We start from the raw sequence: 20,081 nt of genomic DNA on the forward strand, positions 1-20,081 counted from the left end.
AGTTTACTTTTGTTTTATTTTTTTCAATTTTGAATATTGAGGACATAATAACTTACTCTAAAATTAATATTACATTCTAGATGTTACAAGTATCAATGAAGTTGTTGAAATTGATGAATTAAGAAGTGAGTTGACATCATCTAAGAGAAATGGTCCGATCCGAGTGATAGATGATATTGCCAATCAAATTTAGGTAATATTTGAAGGATAAATACAATTTTATGTTTATGTTATTATTTTTATTTGTTCACTAATACTTTTTTATTTTAAATAATAAACGTTTAATAATTTTACTTTTTATGTTTAATGGTGGACATATATTTTGTCTGATGTGGATAAAATAACATAAATAAAATAAAAAATAAATCTCAAAGAAAATCAGAAAACAAGAAATACATATCCTATTTTTATTTCTTTTTTTCGAGAAACAAGAAACAGAAACAATTATTAGACACATTATTGTTTCTTGTTCTAAAAAAAGAAGAAACATGAAACAAGAAACAAAGAACAAGATACAGAAAACAAGAAACAAGAAACAATAAACAGGGAACAGGAACGTTGCCAAACAGGCTCTAAGAAACTAAAATTTATTAATATTGTTATTTTCAAATTTAACAAAATAAATTATTATATTTATAAAATATAACAAAGTATTATTGTCTATTTACAATGGACTATTCGTTAATTATAATCATAATATACATATAGATGATAGTCTATCATGGTCTACCATGAACAAACAAATATTTGGTTATATTTGTAAAATTTTTTAGAAGTTTAATAATTTAAAATAATTTTCTATAAAAATCTTAATCGCTGACATTATTTTTCTATAATATGCAATATCATTATTTACATTTGAAAAAAAAAAGTGTTTTCAAAAATAGAAAAAATTGACAAACTATTTACATTCCATCGAATAAAACCATTAAAAGATAAAAATTATTATACATAATTTTTTAATATTTTATCAAATGTTTTATTTTTAACAATTTTTCTTTAAAAATTTGAGCTTTAAATAAATAATAATAACTCACTTATGTAAATTTAGATACATATAAAAATGCAAAAATATTCTTTAAATCGAAGAAACAATGGAGCAACGTGAAAATTAGCTCAACTAAATAATACTATGTGGTTTATGATTGGATTTTTGTTTCGTAAAAACATATAATAAACAAAATATTAAAAACGAAGGAAATTGAACCGTAACAATTAAGGAGAAAATTACAAAACTCGAAAAGATAAAAACAACATATGTACCCAATGATCCATCAGACGTTGGGAGAAAAATACATGTACCGTTTCTTTAATCTAAAGGACAAAAAATGAAGGTTAACACAATCAATATTCATCCATGTAATAACAGCGTTTTCATGAAATACTAACTTGGCATAGTACAATATCATAACTTCATTTCTTAATCTTTTGCGAATTTTTTTTAAAGTAAAACTATAGTAGTGAAAATTTAAATTATTGATCTCTTAAAAACCATTGTCGTCAATACATTTATATGTATGATTAAAAGAACCTAATGGTCAAACAATTACGTTTAGGTGAGAGGTGAGGTGATGTGGGGATAAAATTTCCCTATCTCCACTTTAATTTCTTATATATAAATGGAAGGTCTAAGACTTTCCTTCCTTTTTCTTTTTCTATTGGAAAATAACCATTAAACAGAAATTATAATTTATTTAATTAAAATATTTTAAAAGCATTAATGAAGGACAATAATTCTGAATGAAGAGTCCTAATCCTCCCTCTAAACATTGCAAAATTAAACGAAAATAATGAAAGGGATGAATGGAAAGTCATTTTTATTTTTATCTTGCACTAAGTACATTCTTTATTTTCTCTACCTTAATTACAAAAAAGTAATATAATGTGTTTACTATTCAATATCGCTAATAAATACAAGCAAATTCAATAACCTTATTTTGAAATCCATGTTTGTCCCCTGTCCAATCACAAAATGTATTGATTGAAATGAGAATTTACACAATTATATTATCGTATGTGTCGATGATGTTGATAAGTTTTAGATAGGATGAAGCAAAGTATAGGCAAGTAAAAGAGCATTAGAAAAAGAAAAGGAATGGGAAGAAAGGAAAAGGAAAGAACAGAAAAGTGGAAAAATGGTATTGAAACAAAAGGATGCAATGTGGATATATTTTTTTTTTTTTTTAATTTTCAAGGTCTTTTCACGTTTTCATGTAATTATGGAAAAGGGAAAATCTAACAACAACTTCCCATAAATAATAATAAATAATAATGTCAAAATTAAATTATTAATTAAATACCAATAAATAAAAAAAGAAAATAAAAAGAAGAACTCCAACGCTCCCTTCCCCTTCTTCTTCTTCTTCTTCTTCTTCTTCTTCTTCTTCTTCTTCTTCTTCCTTCCTTCCTTTCTTTTTCTTCCTTTCTTCTTCTTCTTCGTCAAACATTCTGATTCAGTTTCATCATGGAAACAACTCGCTCCTCTTAACCTTACTTGAAGTCGAACACAGAAAAGTAACAAAAAAATTATTCGAATTTCTTCTCAGGATGCCATCTCGTATCATTTCTTCCCCATCTCCTTCTCCTTCTTCACTACAAACCCATCACCATCCTTCTTCCACTCATATTCTTCCTCCAATTGTTGCTGCTTCCACCGCTGCTTTCTCTCTTTTTCTCTTTCTCATCATTCTCTTCCGCAAACTTACTCGCAAACGCACTGCTCCTGCCGATTCCAAGCCTCCCCATCGTTTCTCTTACTCCCTTCTCCGCCGTGCCACCGAATCTTTCTCCCCTTCTCGCCGCCTCGGCCAAGGTGGATTTGGCTCTGTTTACTATGGTACTCTTCCCCAAACCCATAAAGAAATTGCTGTCAAACTTATGGATTCTGGGTCTTTACAAGGCGAGAGGGAATTTCAGAACGAACTGTTCTTTGCCTCCAAGATTGACTCGTCTTTTGTCGTTAGTGTTCTTGGGTTTTGCTCTGATCAAAAGCGGCGCAGGATGTTGTTAGTTTATGAGCTTTTGCATAATGGGAATTTGCAGGATGCTTTGTTGCACAGGAAGTGCCCTGAGCTTATGGAGTGGAAGAAACGGTTTTCAGTGGCGGTTGATATTGCTAAGGGATTAGAGCATCTTCATGGGTTAGATCCACCTGTTATTCACGGTGATATCAAGCCTAGCAATGTGCTTTTGGATCATTGTTTCTCGGCCAAAATTGGGGATTTTGGGCTTGCTAGGTTGAAATTAGAGAATAGTCCATTTGAGGTTGAGGTGAAAGTAAAAGGTGGAGTGGAGGAGGAGAAGAAGGAAAGAAAAGAGGAACATGAGAGCAACCGTGGTTGTGTAGTCGAAGATTGTGGATCTATGGCTGAGGAAGCTGAGAGCGTAACCACTGGATTTGAGGAATTCAACGTGGGTGTTGATCAGTCACCGGAGAGCTTTTTGAGAATTCCTGTTTCAGAGACTTCACCAGAGACGGTGGATGTCACTTCGCCAGAGACTGCTTTGGGGGTTGCAACAATGGCATCCCCCTCAGAAGGGGCTTTTGATAGAGTTAGTGTTGAGAATGGGAAAGAACCCAACAGTGTAGAGAAGAAAAGTAATATTGGGTTTAAGAATAGTATCTCAGGTAAAGATTGGTGGTGGAAGCAAGAAAATGGAGTTGGTACCAGTGGGAATGTTAAGGAATATGTTATGGAGTGGATTGGATCAGAGATCAAACGCGAGAGGCCGAAGAGCGAATGGATTGCTGCATCGTCAAGTGGCAGATCGGTTAAGAAGTCAGAGAAAAAGAAGAACAAGAAGCGATTAGAGTGGTGGATGGCTATGGATGATGAAAAGAGTACCAAGAATCTGAAAAAGGAGAAGAGAAGGCCAGTGAGGGAGTGGTGGAAGGAGGAGTATTGTGAAGAGCTTGCAAAGAAAAGGAAGAAAAAGAAGCCCCAAAAAGGAGCAGGTAGTTGTGGTGAGAAAGAGCCTGACTTCTGGCCAGTGGATGACGAAATGTACAGAGAGAAAAAGAAGAGGAATAGAAGCAGAAGCCACGGAAGCCGAGGTAGCATTGATTGGTGGTTAGATGGGCTTAGCGGCGAACTCTGGAAAACTCGTGGGACCAGCCACGATTCAACCGGAGGGGATTTTCCCAAGAGTGGTGGCATTAGTAGTACGCCAAGTATGAGAGGAACAATGTGCTATATTGCCCCTGAATATGGTGGCGGTGGAGATCTTTCTGAGAAATCTGATGTTTATAGCTATGGAGTTTTATTGTTAGTTCTTATAGCTGGAAGAAGACCTCTTCAGGTGACAAATTCACCATTATCAGAATTCCAACGTGCCAATCTCTTATCGTGGGCTCGCCATCTCGCCAGAGCTGGAAAGCTCATTGATTTGGTTGATCAATCGATTCAGTCTTTAGATCGAGATCAAGCCCTTCTTTGCATCAAGGTTGCCCTGCTTTGTCTGCAGAAACTGCCTGCTCGCAGGCCCTCCATGAAAGAGGTTGTGGGGATGCTAACTGGTGGGTTGGAACCACCCCAACTACCAACTGAATTGTCTCCTTCGCCTCCATCTCGCTTCCCTGTTAAGTCGCATCGGAAGCCTCGGTGAGTTAGTCAGTTCAAACAAACTCTTTTCTTGTATATGCTGATACACTGTTTTAGTTAATTTATTCATCATCTTTGTAGGTAATTCGTGTAAAATCAGATCAAAGAGTAAAAGAAAGTTTGTAACTTTGATTAATGAGTTTTTCCGTTTAGCTTCATTCCTTCAGTTCTTATGTCTGGCTAGTGATGTGATGTCCTTTATAGGTCCAGAATTCATATGATATTTGTATATAAACAAGTTAAGGTGGACACAAATAGAAGACTTTCTGTTTTCCTGATCTTCTAACACACAGTTTGATAAAGTGCATGAAAGATTCTTATTGCTTTAAGGAAACTATGCTTTCTCGTTGATTTTTCCCTTCTTGTAGCCTTATTATTCTCTGACCGCGCCAAAAGAACAAAAAGAAGAAGAAGAAAGTACGAGTAGATTATGTCTAATCAATGAACAAAACTGCTACTTGTGCGGAAACTTAGAACCTTAAAAATATCATCAGCTTGTTTGGCAGTGGAGCCTGCAAGCATCTTGCTTTATTATAAGTTTGATAATTTTTGGGCAGTTACTTATCTATTTCACTTACTTTTGGAAGTTGACCGAAAATTTTTACAACTAGGCATGCCTTTTGCTTTAGTTGAAAGGAAATGATAGTACAGAAAAGCAATAGTATTGGCAATAGAGCTAGAATTGCAGACCTTTTGCTCTGGAATTTCTTTTTCCCTTTTGATGAGGAAACTACTTTTGTTAAGAGACATCGAAGATTGATATACACTGGGCCATACCCCCCCCCCCCCCCCCCCCCCCACAAAAAAAAAAAAAAAAACCGACAGACTTAGGCCATCCAAAAGGCTCCAAAGCCTACTGAAGGAGCTTCGATTACTGATTACTAACAGTAAAGAATAAAGGAAAGTTACTAAAGAGAATTGTCCAAAAAAGCTCACAAGGAGGTGTTGAAATGTTTCACACTTCAAATCTCTTTCCAAGATCCCTCAACACTCAAAATCTTGTTATTCGTCTATTATGGAACGAAATGAAGTACGACCTTCTTCATCATTATATGGCAACTCTGTCCAATGGCCGAAACCCGACTCAGGTACTTGGGTGAATTTATCAGGGAAAGCAACTCCAACTAACTGAAATAGAGGTGATTCCAATTCTCTAATTAGGAGCGCTCCAAAGTAGGTGGAAGACACAGCTAAAGCACTAGTCTCTCGTCTTCATTGATTAACTATCAGCAAGGGAAGTTTAGATACCAATTTGAAGAGCATTTGCTTACTTTTCCTTAGGGGTCGAGAGCTGCCAGCCCTGGAGGTACTACACTAACTAGGGACCTACTTAATTTTATTGTAGAAATTTTCGGGCTCAATAATTGGACCATGTAAATTAGGAATACTTTTTCTTTGATAAATGAGGAGATTACTCGATTTATTTCCGTATCACTCATGTTATATATAATATGTATAACTTGGCCACCTGTTTTAAATGCATGCCCCATTTTTGCACTCTAATTGAAAAAAAAGGGATACGAAAAATGGAATTTAAATAGGGACCTGTTGCTAGTGTCCTCGACGACTGTTTAACTGCTTCTGCAGATAGATGTCTTGTTGGACGAAGTTTTCAAACAACTCCTTGTAGACTCGTGCTTTCTTCAAGACATTCTATTTGTTCTTCTGCAATTGCTGATACTTTAAATGTAAGTCTCCTACTTTTTTCCCTTAGTTCTGCAATCATTCACTATCATTACTTATTGGCCCTCTACTTTCCCAAGTCTAAGAAGCATTTGGATGCATAAATGCCCAACAAATAAAGTCAGCACAATCATGGCTATTGAATCTGGGTTAAACTTGTCAACGTTGTACTTTAATACATATTCTTGTACTGACCAAGTTTCCAGGTAAAGTTGGCTGTGACTGAGGGAAAAGATTGGCTCTCATTGGACAATACTATTGTCTCACCGGATGGTACGCCAAGCATGAAATGGACATACAGATCTCGTTCTATGCATTGTTGCTTGTGTTGTTATAATCATGACTGTACAGTGTTTAATTTACCCGTTCCATTCAGTTTGGATGGTCGAGGTTATTTTAAAGCGTTCTTACGATACATCATTTCAACTTCTTTTGTGTTAGAAAATCAAGTTAAATGATATGATCTGAACTTTTTAAACTCATCTTAAACTTGATGAACAGGGTTGGCAAATGTGGATGCTTAGAGGAGAGAGCTCTTGCCACACAATGGAAAGTTCCTTTTAACATTCTTAATCTCATCATAGGCTTCAGGCTTTGGATTTTGATACTTTGGTGGGCCTCTGATGGTCTCCATTGTTTTAACTTTCAAACGGTAAATCATGTCAGTAAGAAAAATAAATTTCTTTGTCTGTTCACTCAATAATGTATTTCGCCCACTTTGGTCTTTCTCCCTTAGTCACTGTCTGTCCTCTAAAATCTAAGAAATGGAAAATAATAATAAATAGTTTTAAGTGTTAAGGGTAATAATGTAATTTTAGGTTGTATTGAGGATAGTAGGTCTAGTCTAAACACGTATTCTAGTCCGAAGGACTCGAGGTTGGGATGGACTGCCCATTGAGACCCCCAAATGAAGCCAAAGTTGTCTCTTTCTTTCTTTAATAATTAATCACCCTTCTCAATGTTTTTTTTTTTTTTTTTTCTTTTTATCGTTGAGAAATTACCCTTTTCAAATTGTTGTTTATCACATAGATTTTCACATAGTAAGACCATTTTTCAAACTTGATTTCACAAAACTATTTCTAGAAGGAATGTGTTTCCCCTAAAAATAAAAAAAGAAAAAGCTCTTCCGCTCGATTTGTGGACGTGACATAATGATAAAGCACAAACACTGGGCCTTGGGTTCCACCCTTTTAACCTTCTCTTTGTATTTAATACAAATTCATAGAGATGATTTGGAATCATGTTTAGATTAAACTAAGAGTAATTATAACGAGTGATAATTTTTAAAATAATTATTAAGTATGTAATAATATTTTTAAAAAATTGTAAATATAGCAAAGTTTATTGACGATAGACTTTTTTTGTTGGTAGATTCTTGTGATTTATCTGTGATAGACCAACATTTGCTACATAATCTATTAATAATGTACTCTAATCATTGATAGATTTTACTATATTTGTATTTTTTTTAAATGTTGCTATATACTTAATTATTTTGAATATAATTACTATATTTGCAACTATATTTAGACAAAAGCGCATTAGTGGGTATGTTTTAAATACTGTATTTAAGTTTGCTTTCATTTCATTGGTAAGATTCACAAACCCTTTAATATTTTATCCTTTTTTTTTTTTAATTTTCTCCACTCTCTTTAGGAGTTTTCGAAATACTATTATTTTAAATTTTTTACACTTTCTGAATTTATGGAAGTACATGATTGAATTGATATCATATTCAAATGGGAGGGATTTCGGAGACTTAAAAGAATTGAGGTATATCTGTCTGTCTTTCCAATGGCTCTATCATAGGAATTCAAATGTTAAGCTTAGTTAGCTTCTAGCAAGGATCCATGTCGACGTAGAATGTATATGAGTTTTGATATTTTAGACTTTTCATTTGGGCTCAAGGAGTTTCTCACTTATTTAATAGTGTCATTCTGACTTATTTGAGAATTATTCGTATTTGAGAATCATTTCTATTATTGTCTATTAGTATAACTGATAGAAGCATATCAATATCTATTATTGATACAATTTGAAATTTTGTTATATTTTGTAAACATTTTTCAAATTTATCATTTTTGATAACTTCCATATATATATATATAAAATTAATAAAAATTTTGGTTTGAGTTGGATTATGGTGGATGAATTAACTTGTATGAACCAATCCAACCCATTAATTTTTCATTTATTTTAACCCAACTCGGTTTAAATGAGTTTGTGATTTTCACTGGTTTAAGAGGTCTAAGTTTTGACTCTCTTAAACGACATGATAAAAATAAATAAATAAATAAATAAAAATAAAATAATATATATATATATATATATAAAAGGTATTTTTTTATTTTTAACTAATCTAATATGTAGATTTATTTATATATTATTGTAAATTTGGTTTAAAATTTTTGGAATATGTATATTTATATATTATTTTAATTTTAAGAAGAGAATTATCCTAAAAATATGAAACTATTGAAAATATTTATAAAATATAACAAAATTGATTTTATTAACGATAGACATTGACAATATCATTGATATAGACACTCATGTATATTGACATCGATAAAGTGATAGAGTTTTTGTCACATTTAAAAAAGTTTCAGAAAAAAAGCAAAATAGAAATAAAAGTTTGATTGATAATTATTATATATTTTTTATTTGTTATTTTGGTTAGGGGTCTTTCCAAAAATATAAAAAAATGACAAAATATTTACACTTGAACAATTCCTAAAACTGAAAAAAGTTCAGAGGCCCACCGTGTAAAATACAAAAAATGTCTTGTCAACCACGCTGTCAATAACACGTGTAATATATTTGGGATCGTTTAGATATAACTACAATTTATACGCGATCGTCTAGATATGACTACAATTTATACGCGATCGTTTAGATATAACTATAATTTATACACGATCATTTAGATATGACTACAATTTATACGCGATCGTTTAGACATGACTACAATTTATCTTTTCAATTCCATTGTTTAATTTTTTATACACAATCTTTTTTTTACAAGTTTACTTTTTTTACATTTACATTTGACTACTCTAATCTAAATAATTTTTTTTTTCAAAATTCTTTATACACGATCTTTTATTTTTTTTACACGATTGTTTACTTTTTTACACGATAGTTTACATTAAGTTACTCCAATCTAAATGATTTTTTTTTTCAAAATTCTTTATATACGATCTTTTAGATTTTGCTATTTTTTGGACACGGCGAAAAAAAAAAGAAAAAGAAGAAAGACGATGGAAAGAAATCGCAGCGAAAAAAAAGAAGAGGAAATAGTAGAAAAAAGATGGAAAAGCAAAAAAAAAAAAAAAAAGAGGAAAAGAAGAAAAATGATTAAAAGATTAAACGTCGTAAATAAAGAATTGAAAAATAAGAAAGATGATGTAAAGAAATTGCAGAAAAAAATAGGAAAGAAGAAAGATAATTGCAGGAGGAAGACGAATTGCAAAAGAAAGATGGAAAGGCACACTTGAAATATTTAAAAAATGACTAACTTTACGTGCTTTGTTATACGAGCCGTACATTTATGTAAGTTTCTCTTTTGGTTTTCCCTTTTGTTGCATAATTTAAATAAAATGTATAGAATAATTATCAAATGTTTATATACAAAACTGTATGTGTTTGGTTTGTCCTATACTAACAATATTTATGCTTAGTTCAAATTACCATAAAAGATTATAAAACATTATGAACTAATTTATAAAGAAATATACATTTTGAGTCTTTTCTAAAAATATATATTTTTGAAATTAATCGAATGTTATCTTGAAATTATTAATTTTTTAGTTACTTGAAATGATTCAAGTTTAAACTAAACATTAATTTCATTTTTTGTGTATTAATTTTTTTTGACAATCCAATTTTAGAAGCACAAATATCTTAAAATGTAGATGCATAACAATAAAAAATATATATAACTAATTTTTTTTAAAAAAATATAAATAAGATCAATATTTTTCGAGAATATAATATCAACTAAATAAAAAGGTTTATAATTCGATCAAGTTCTTTATTCATCTTAATTTCACATATTAAATATGATTACGTTCTTTATTGACATTCTCATGATTTATTTTCACAGATGTTAAGGAGGAGTAGATTTGGTTGAGAGAAAATATTTGCAAACTCTTATATCTAAATGTATATGAACACACTAACAAAATATTCAAAGTATTTAAAAATAAAAAAGACAAAAAAAAAAAACGACACATAGACCGAAAAATGGATAGAAAAAAGAAATAAAAAAAATGGATAGGAAAAAGGAAACACTAACCTCAAATTGTATCCATAAGGATGAAAAATGAGGGTGAGATGTGTCTTTGCATGAGATGAGGAAGAGAGAAAACATAGGAATAGAAAAAGTGGAAAAAATGTGTGAGATGAGAAGGTGGGGTTAATGTGAGGGTAGTTTAGTCATTTTAGTGCACCTCCTTAAATTTTGGAGGACATTTTTATTAAACCGCAAACAAACATTTGTTTTAAAATGTTGGTCGCATGCCTTATTAACTTTTTTTTTTTTTTGATTTATTTCATCATCTCATTTTATTAAACATTATTTTAAACGATGGCAAAATACACCTCAATTTATCTTATAAATAAATTATTTTAAAAGTTAAATACTTCAAAATCAATCCAAACACAATTTTAAATAGAGGCTAAATGCATGTCTAAGGAACAAAATATATTACTATTTCTAACTAGAATCAAGAAATAAAGACACTGTTAGATGGGTGTAATTATTTTAATAATAAGTTTGCACCACATTGTTGAGGTTTATTGATCATGATTTTTTACCATATATATTGTTTGGAGCTGTAGGTATGTCTTTTTACTAGTTGCTTTAGTCATTTAGAATAGACTAATAATTTAATTTAATCTAATCATATAGAGGCCCATGTTAGCAATTCAACCATATGATTAATTATATAATACTATATTGCATCTCTTTTTTCTTTTTTCTTTTTTCTTTTTTTCTTTAAGTTACTTTCTACCCCAAGAGAGGCAAAGGACCACAATTAAGCTAGGAATCTAAAGACTTTAAATTAGTTGGTATTAAATGTATATTAAAATACCCTTTCTTCCATATGACTTAAACTTACAAAATAATAATATAAAACACCACATACACATGTATACAAAAGAAGAAATTTAAAAAGAAAATATAATACAGCAAAGCTCTAGGGCATAAGAATGTATATTATAATGTATTTTGCATATATAATGTTATATTGCTTTTGATAAAAGTAGTTGAAGATTTGGTTGGTACTCCCAAACCCCATTTGAGTTTAATTAAGTCTCTATTTTCATTGATATAAAAAGAGATTGCATGATCATGGCTTGATTCCCCAAAGCATAAACACAAAATCATTTAGATCTTGTGGTTAGGATTTGCTTCATTACTTTTTTTTCCTTCTTCTTCTTGCTTACTCATTTTGATTTTATTCCTTCTCTGGAATCTTAAACCACTTATATAAATATTAGAGAAATCTTAAAATATAAAACTAATTAAGAAAGAATCTATTAACTCAGTTCTATGGTTCACTAGGTCGATATTTCATATGATTCGTCAATATGAACATAATTTTGTTTATAAAGTACTAATTTTTATTTTAAAAGTCAATATATTTTGAGTCTTATCTCTATGATGATTGAACTAAAAAAAATCTTACGTGGGTTGTTGTAAAAGAGTTTTCATAGACTCTTTCAAGTATAAACGCAAACAAATGGCTATATTAACAAATGTATACTTGTATATACAAAGAGTACACAACAACAAACCATGTATTTAAACATTTTAAGAGATCATATTTTGTGTAAGGTGAAGAATGTATGTGTGTGTTTAATTAGGTAAAACCTCAATTATATAAAAGATTGGGGTAATGATTTCTAAGAGTATATGAGTAATGTTTTTCAGTATGAATGTGGCAAAAAGGACGTGTGATTTTCAAACCTATTTCTCTTTTTAACATAAAGAGCTGAGGTTGGTAGGAAAATGATGTTGTGGGAAAGCTAATTAATCAAATGAAAACTATAACATATAATTATCTTAATTACTAAAGATTGATTTTTTTACGTTCTACAATTTATTGAAAAGTATGCTGCTTCAATTGAAATGGGATGGGATGGGAGGGGAGGAAAAACAGACATTTAAGATTCATTCTAAAATAGTTAAAATTATGTTTTTGTCATTAGAAACGATCATCAAAATTAGTATAATGGTTAATTTTACAATTTTAAATATCATTTTTATCCCCTTTTAAACATGCTCTAAAACTATTTATTCACTTGGTAAATATATAAATCTCTTATTCGGTCGTATCAACTCCATCTCTATAGGAAAGAAGGAATGAAGAAAGAAAATAATCAACATATAATATGTTTATGTTGAAGACACATTCTTAAATATAGCAAAATAAACCAAAATATTCATAAATTTGAAAGCTCATCTACAGAAATAGAAAAATGATGGATTAAAATTTAGAGCAAATTATCAAAATAGAAAAAAAAAAACTATTTACAATCAAGTAAAATGATCAATTTTCTGTTTTAGTAGTTTTTTATGGAACTTAAATAGTTTGCTTTTCTTTTTTTTTTCTTTTTTTTTTTCTATTTTTTAGAAAGCCCTTAAATTAGTTCAAAACCCCAAAATATGATAATTATAGAAAAAGTTATCAAAAAAAGGTTTCGATTAATAAATCCACAGTAATATTCCTTTTCAAACAAATTAACATGTCTATAATGTTTTAATTAACGATATTTTAATTATTTCATAAAAATATAATAAAAATATCAATTCATTCCTTATATCCATATATAGAAATATTAATGGTGGAATTGGACATGGTCATTAAAAATTTAACTTCATAACAAAAAGTACATGAAAACTAAAATTTGAAAATTGAAAATAAATAGATTAAATTAACCAAAATAATAATTAAACCAAAAAAATGAATAGCTTAAGCTTAAAGAGAACTATCAATATATTTGATGTATACGAAGAAAATCATATAAAAAAAAACTCAATAATAAGATTTGACTAATTATATTATATCCGTATAGAAATATATGTGATAGATTTTCTACTCAATTTTTCAGCTCTTTTGTCTCTCTTTTCCAACAAAAACTAAATCTTAAAAATTTTATCCAAAACATGCATCAACAATAAGGGGAAAATAATTATTATTGCTTAAAGACAAAGATCACCGTACGATCAAACTCATGATTATCCGAGGGGTGCATGGTATGGTCTACCGAAGACAAAAATGTTGGTCGTTCAGTTTGAACATTCAATTGTAAATTACATCAAAATTTTAATTAATTAATAATAATAATAATAAAACTATATTAATTTAGTATTATTATAACATAACATGTGTGGCCGATGAGTCATTCCCCAGCTAATCTTGTCTGTGAAGGATTTAGATGGAATCTTCTTTGCTATCTAAATCCTAATAAACCCATTTGAGCAAGATATTACCCTAACAAACGGATCCAATTATTCTTAATTTTGTTCCCAATTTCTTCTCTTTTTTTTTTCATCTATATAATGTACCCTTTACGGAAAAGTGAAGAGAAGTGCTTCCAGATTTCGTTTAATCCTCACCAACACATAATTCCAGAAGATCTGATTTTTGGGCATCATGGTTCAGCTGCTGTGGGAGCTGCTGATAATAATAATGATAATAATAGTAACAATAAGAACAATGGAGTCAAGAATTTGAGTATGGCTAGGAGAAGAAAACCACTGGTTGAAACTTTGGAGGATGATGATCAAGATCATAAAATCAAATTGATGCATAGAGAAAGGGAGAGACAAAGAAGACAAGAAATGGGTGCTCTTTATATGTCTCTAAGAACCCTACTTCCTCTTGAATTTATCAAGGTAATTTCTTTATTATTATTATTGTGTTTTCTAATCAGATCGGTTTGTTTTGTTACAAATTGAGCTACCCCTTTTTGATGAAATTCTGTTTCATTACTAAAAATCTTACCTTTTTCTTCTTGTTAGTTAGTTACTAAAAATCATTATTAAAAATCTTGTTACAGGCTTTTTTTTTTTTTGGGTATTTCATAATTTGACTTGATGAAAAATGAGATTTTTTTTTTCTGTTTAGGGAAAAAGGGCGATATCGGACCAAATGAATGGCGCAGTGAACTATATAAAACATCAAGAGCAGAAAATCAAAGAAATTGAAGCGAAAAGAGATGAATTGAAGAAGATGTATAATTCAAATAATTTTGAGAGATCAAAATTAGAAGAAACATCAAATTGTAGCTTTAAAATTAGCTGTTTTGATGGAGGAGTAGTTGAAATCTTGATCACAACAATTGGTTTTCATGGATTTCCCCTCTCGAGAATCTTGAAAGTAGTTGTTGAACAAGGGCTTGAAGTCATTAGATGTGGTTCTACCATAATTAACCACAAATCAATACACACCATCCAAATCGAGGTAATTAAGATTATATATATATGTATGTATATATCTATATATGCCTGATTTTATTATGTTTTTTCTCATTTTAATAGCCAATTTTCAAAAACAGAAAACAAAATTTTGATGTAATTTTAGGAAAAAAAAAGTTATGAATAATTAGAGTATACTTTTAGTGGAGATTTTTAAAAACAGATAACAATAATACAAAGAATAACTGTGGTTATATTATTATCCTTCCAAGAGTGGAACCGGCTTACAAAATTTAAACTTGCAGGTTAATGATCCAACCTCCCTTGATCTGGCTGAGCTTGGAAACAAGCTTATAGAAGCAGTGCCACTGCTAAGACAAGTAACAGATTAACATTTAATTAGTTACTAGTTGTTTGTGCTTAATTAGGATTTTACTTTTTAATGGGACCTCTCTTAATTACTAGTCTGTAACTGTGATTACCTTCAGCTGTTTTCACTCTGAATTCCTGATTAACTCCTTTTTTTTTTTCTTTTTTACAAATTACTTTTCTCTGTACAGAATATCTGCCTTCTATATGTGAAACCTAGCATTTCTTTTGCCTTTTGCATACTCATATTGCTGATGATGAGAAAATTTAGACTGATATTGCTTTTCTTTTTTTTTTTTTTTTGAACAATAATATATAAGAGAGGTAGGAAGGATTATAGATTTAAAGGATTTCTCAACTAGATTGACATATTTCTAGCATACTCATCATATCTCAAGAACCAAAACATATCTCTTAACATCCTATCATATCTCAAGAACCAAAAGAGATTCATTGATGATAAAAGAGGATACATGCATGCAATAAGCTAGAAGAGAGCTTCAAGAAAATAAAAGGAAAATAGAAAGGATAGGTCAGAGAAAAGCGACTTTCTAATTGAGCATAATACAAGATAGTATATTATAGTATACTTTATTTTGGAGAATATAAAAATCCCTACCTTCCTAACGCATGCATGTACATGTATACATTTTGTTATTTTGATGCATGCGTGAACTCAGTATTGGCTTTTTCATGCACACGTATCAAGTTAATTCATGTAATAGTAGTGGGAGTAGAAAACAACAACAATAATAATAGGCACATAGAGAGATAAGTATACCTGCATGCATGAAAATATAATTACTTGGTTTTTAACGAATTAAAGAGTTAAAGGATGTGTCTACTAGTCGAGAGATATTCAACTACAGCACTTGACTTTTAGTATACCATCTTGTTCAAAAGGAAAAAAAACAAAGAGTTAATATACAATTAGTTCTAAACGAAATGTTGGATATCCATTTTGGACATGATGAAGGTGTTATGCTTATGTTAGTCTACAAATCTCTAGTATCTAGTTTAAAAGAAGAAGAAGAAAAAAAAAATCAATACTAACACAAAAAGCCAAGTTTTTTTTGTTTTTTGTTTTTTTGCAAGAATGAGAATGGGAGTAGATATATGATATGTACATGATCTTTTTTTTGTAATTCCGATACATCAACTATAGCTTTAAACTGAAAAAGCTTTCCTCTAACTAGCCTTGCTAAGATGTCTTCTGCTTTTGTCTCCGGGCTTATGATCTATTGTTCTTTGTGTCATTTTTGGACTCTTTCATAGATTAGAATCACAACTAGATTGTGGATATGATAAAGGTATTATGATTGTATCAACCTAGTTGAGATAGTCTATCCTTCATCTTTCTAGTGTATTATGTTTTAAGAAAATGATTTGGGTATACTATACTATACTAGGTTATGCATGTAGATAGGAAATTGAAGGGAGTAATTCAATTATGTTTATTATTATTATTGAAGGGGGTCATTTATAATCGTTGGTTCCTTTCTTTTCTTCTTCTTATTATTTAGAAGGATATTATTGATGTATTGTAGTGTTCAAACTTTATCCTTCAATCTTGTGTGTTAAGTATTGCATCTTCTCTTGATAAAGGGTTAACATGTGAGCTTCAGTGTTATCTTGTGTTTAGTGGTATGAAGATGCATAAATTATTAATAACTTCCACATATATTAATAGTCTTAAATCTTTATTATATTATTAGTAAGGTGATGGTATTTTTGGTTATGAAATTCTGGATGCAATACGATGGCAGTGGCGAGACATCAATTCTGGAGATGTTACGTTCTTCTATATTTGGAGAAATATCATGACATTTTTACAGCTCTTAGTTACCATTATTCTTATTGTTTTTCCTTTTTGATGTAATCTACAAAACTTTTTGTCTTCTTTCAATATAACTAAAATGAAGAAGATTATTTATTTTCACAATGTTAGTCATTAGATCACTTGAAATAATGAATATAATTAATTACAGAATGGCTTTAGATATATATATATATATATATATCTCGGAGAACTTTATCTTTCAGGTCTGCTTCTAGCTCAGATATGATTGTACACCCAAGAGTATCTGTCTTCATCGAATTAATTAAATTTGATGGTATATAAACCACACATTATTGTAGTTTTGGTTCATTGAACCAAAGGGTGATGATCATAAATCCATATTGGAAAAAGTATTGTATAATTAATTGTTTTTACAACACAAAGGACCATCTTTTATGGGACAAGATCTCAATTCTTTGTTAATAAAAGGAATAATAATATAATTTGTCCCCATTTACTAATCAATATTTGTTTCTAAGAATTAAACATGTAAATACTCTTTCCACTTTTCATTTTATTCATTTTCTTTTGTCTATTTTTATCAAGGCTTTAAAAATATAGGAAGCTAAATTGAGAAGGTACTATTTTTTTTTAAACTTAATTATATTGTTTTTGGAATTTGATTAACAATCAAAATATACACTTCATTGTAAAAAAAGAGAGAGAAAAAATATTAAATTAAAAAAATAGAAAAAAAAAAATGAAATTGTTACCAAATAAAAACTCGTTTGGATGGATTATCAGAAAATTTAATTATTCTTTTCAGAAAAATCATTTTTATTTAAATGTTTTGGAAAAATGGTTTATGATATACTCCAAACAAATATTTTAAAGAATGGATGTCATTCATTCAAATTTTATCCAAAATGACCTGTTTCTTTCTTTCTTTTTTTTTTTTTTTTGAAAAAAGAAATAAATAAATAAACAATAAAAAATGTGTTAAAAAAAGCTCCAAATCTCATTTTGCTTTGCTCTCTTTATTTTTTATACATTATGAAATTAGGATGCTAAGAATGTGCCGTTGTAGTTAAAATATCTCGGGACTATATTGTTAAAAAAAAGTGTGAAATCTTGGTGAGAGAGATGTTTTGTTAGTTAGTGTCCAATAAGTGAAAAAACATTTGTAAGAGTTTCCCTAATATTTAGAGTGTCTGGGATTCTCAACATACCCCATCAAGATGATACTTCATTTGCATTCACCAATTTTAATAAGAACTTAATTTATTTTATTGGATATTTGATAGTACGGAGTTTCATTTCAAAACCAATTAACAATGAGAGAAGTGGTTTATCTATCCTATAAGAAGTATGTGTTCACACGAGATTTCCGAAAAAATTTGATTCGTGGAGTTGAACTTGTGTTGATGTTGTATTTATGTTGATTTGATGCGATGTGGTCCGATCTCTAGAATTTGATCCTCTGATTCTCTCTCGGCTGGATGCTTACGCTTGATTTGAGGAAGCGAAGCACGTGATGTTCTTGGAGTTGGAGTCTTGGAAGAAAGCTTGTATCTTCGAAGAAGCTTCAATCTTCGAGGGTGTTCTTGAAGTTGAAGTCTTGGAAGAAAGCTTGGATCTTCAAAGGAGCTTCAATCTTCGAAGGTGTTCTTGAAGTTGGAGACTTGGAAGAAAGTTTGTATCTTCAAAGAAGCTTCAATCTTCGAGAATGGTCGACTTCAGGAGTTGAGGAGGCTTTTATCTGAGAATTCTCTCTAGACCTTCTGGAGTCAAAAATTTCCAATCCCACAAATGAAGAGAACTTCTCTATCAATAGAGTTTTCTGGTGGGCTTTTATGGACTTGAGCCTGTTCTGGTCCATGGATCATACCCATGGGCTCAATCACATGAATTTGAGTCATATTTTATTTTAGGCTAAATTAAGCTTATTTTTGGGCTCAATTGAATTTTAGCCTAACCAAATAATATTCATTGAATTTTAGCCTAACCAAATAATATTTAATTGAATCAAAATAATTAATTTGACCCAATTGTCATAATAAAGACATGTGACATCATTAGAATTGTCCAATTTGTCTCTAAATTTAATTTGGGACACATGCCAATTTTTAGTTAATCCCAAATATAATTATTTTAGTAAATGATGTGGCAATTTATGATTGGTTCTAAAATTTCTTATTGAACAGTATGAATTCTCTTCATTTTTTCGATATATAATTCTCAAGCCTATCGACCGAAATAGAGAGAGACCACAATGGTATTACACTAATTGGTTGAAATCATTTTGGAGTGAAAAGTAAATTCCAAAGAGAAGACTACTTTCTTTTAGAAAAATTATTGCAAGCGGAAACATATTTATAAATATAGTAAATTTTAGGATTTATTAAAATGATAGACATTAATAAAAATTTTCAGATTTTTATTGGTATTCATTATTAGATTTAGAGATTTTGGTATATTTTATAAATATTTTAATTCTATTTTACTATATTTAGAAACAATCTTCCTCCTTTATGATAAAGTTAAGATATAACAATACATATTGTTTTTAGTCCATCGGTAAAAAGGAAAAAAAAAAAAAAAACGAAGAAGAAACTATCTTATATATTTTTCTTCGCATTGTTTTTTTTCCTACCATACAAAGAATTTTCATTCAAAATTGGTTTGTTTTTGACATATTTTTCTATTATCTATAGTCATTTTATTTTGATTAATTAATTTTAACAAATGATCGCTTTTAGTTATGAAAGCAAGAAATTTAAACCTACACATTAATTAACACACACAATTTCTTTTTATTTTTGTAAAAAATATATTTCATAGAAATCTTTTATTTTTTTGAGATCAAAATATCATATCAAGTGAATTTTCCTTAGAGTAACTAAAGGAACTTACTAATATTGAACAAAATACTATCTTTTTTATTATTATTATTATTATTATCATATATCAGATAAAACTAGTAGACTAAAATAGTCAACAATAAAAAAATTCCAGAAGAGAAAATTAATTATGGTGTACAAATTAACTCCCATGAGTTACGTTATTTAGTTTGAATGAATTGACTAGTATTGACTTTTTTTTTTCTTTTTAAGTGAGACAAAATATTTTCTTATTATAAAAACTAAAATTATGTTTAAATATAGATGAATTCTCTCATCCATAACAACAAAATTAAACAAAATATAAAAAGGAGAAATTT

At 29.7% G+C, this 20,081-nt stretch overlaps 2 protein-coding genes across 10 annotated transcripts; both read left to right on the forward strand.

The window, feature by feature from the left end:
- Positions 1-2,185: 2,185 nt before the first annotated feature.
- On the forward strand, positions 2,186-7,243 carry LOC103484022 (receptor-like serine/threonine-protein kinase At4g25390). 9 transcript variants are annotated; one of them, XR_007821944.1, is made up of 5 exons: positions 2,186-4,601; positions 4,970-5,907; positions 6,189-6,289; positions 6,491-6,557; positions 6,786-6,979. XR_007821944.1 is itself a non-coding variant. In XM_008440912.3 (2 exons), exons 1-2 carry the CDS (start codon positions 2,548-2,550, stop codon positions 6,985-6,987), a joined length of 2,256 nt encoding a protein of 751 aa, XP_008439134.2. In that variant the 5' UTR covers positions 2,186-2,547; the 3' UTR covers positions 6,988-7,243. The 9 variants fall into 9 exon arrangements, 3 of the variants coding, with proteins under 3 accessions (XP_008439134.2, XP_008439135.2, XP_050942635.1); XR_007821942.1 differs by having other exon boundaries at positions 6,189-6,557; XR_007821943.1 differs by lacking the exon at positions 6,786-6,979 and having other exon boundaries at positions 6,491-6,766.
- Positions 7,244-13,635: 6,392 nt separating this feature from the next.
- Positions 13,636-15,323, forward strand: LOC103484024 (transcription factor bHLH118-like). Its single transcript, XM_008440916.3, has 3 exons — positions 13,636-14,190; positions 14,423-14,758; positions 15,018-15,323. Exons 1-3 carry the CDS (start codon positions 13,855-13,857, stop codon positions 15,102-15,104), a joined length of 759 nt encoding a protein of 252 aa, XP_008439138.1. The 5' UTR covers positions 13,636-13,854; the 3' UTR covers positions 15,105-15,323.
- Positions 15,324-20,081: the final 4,758 nt, after the last annotated feature.

Source organism: Cucumis melo, chromosome 6 (assembly GCF_025177605.1).
Source record: "Cucumis melo cultivar AY chromosome 6, USDA_Cmelo_AY_1.0, whole genome shotgun sequence".
Taxonomy (NCBI): Eukaryota; Viridiplantae; Streptophyta; class Magnoliopsida; order Cucurbitales; family Cucurbitaceae; genus Cucumis; species Cucumis melo.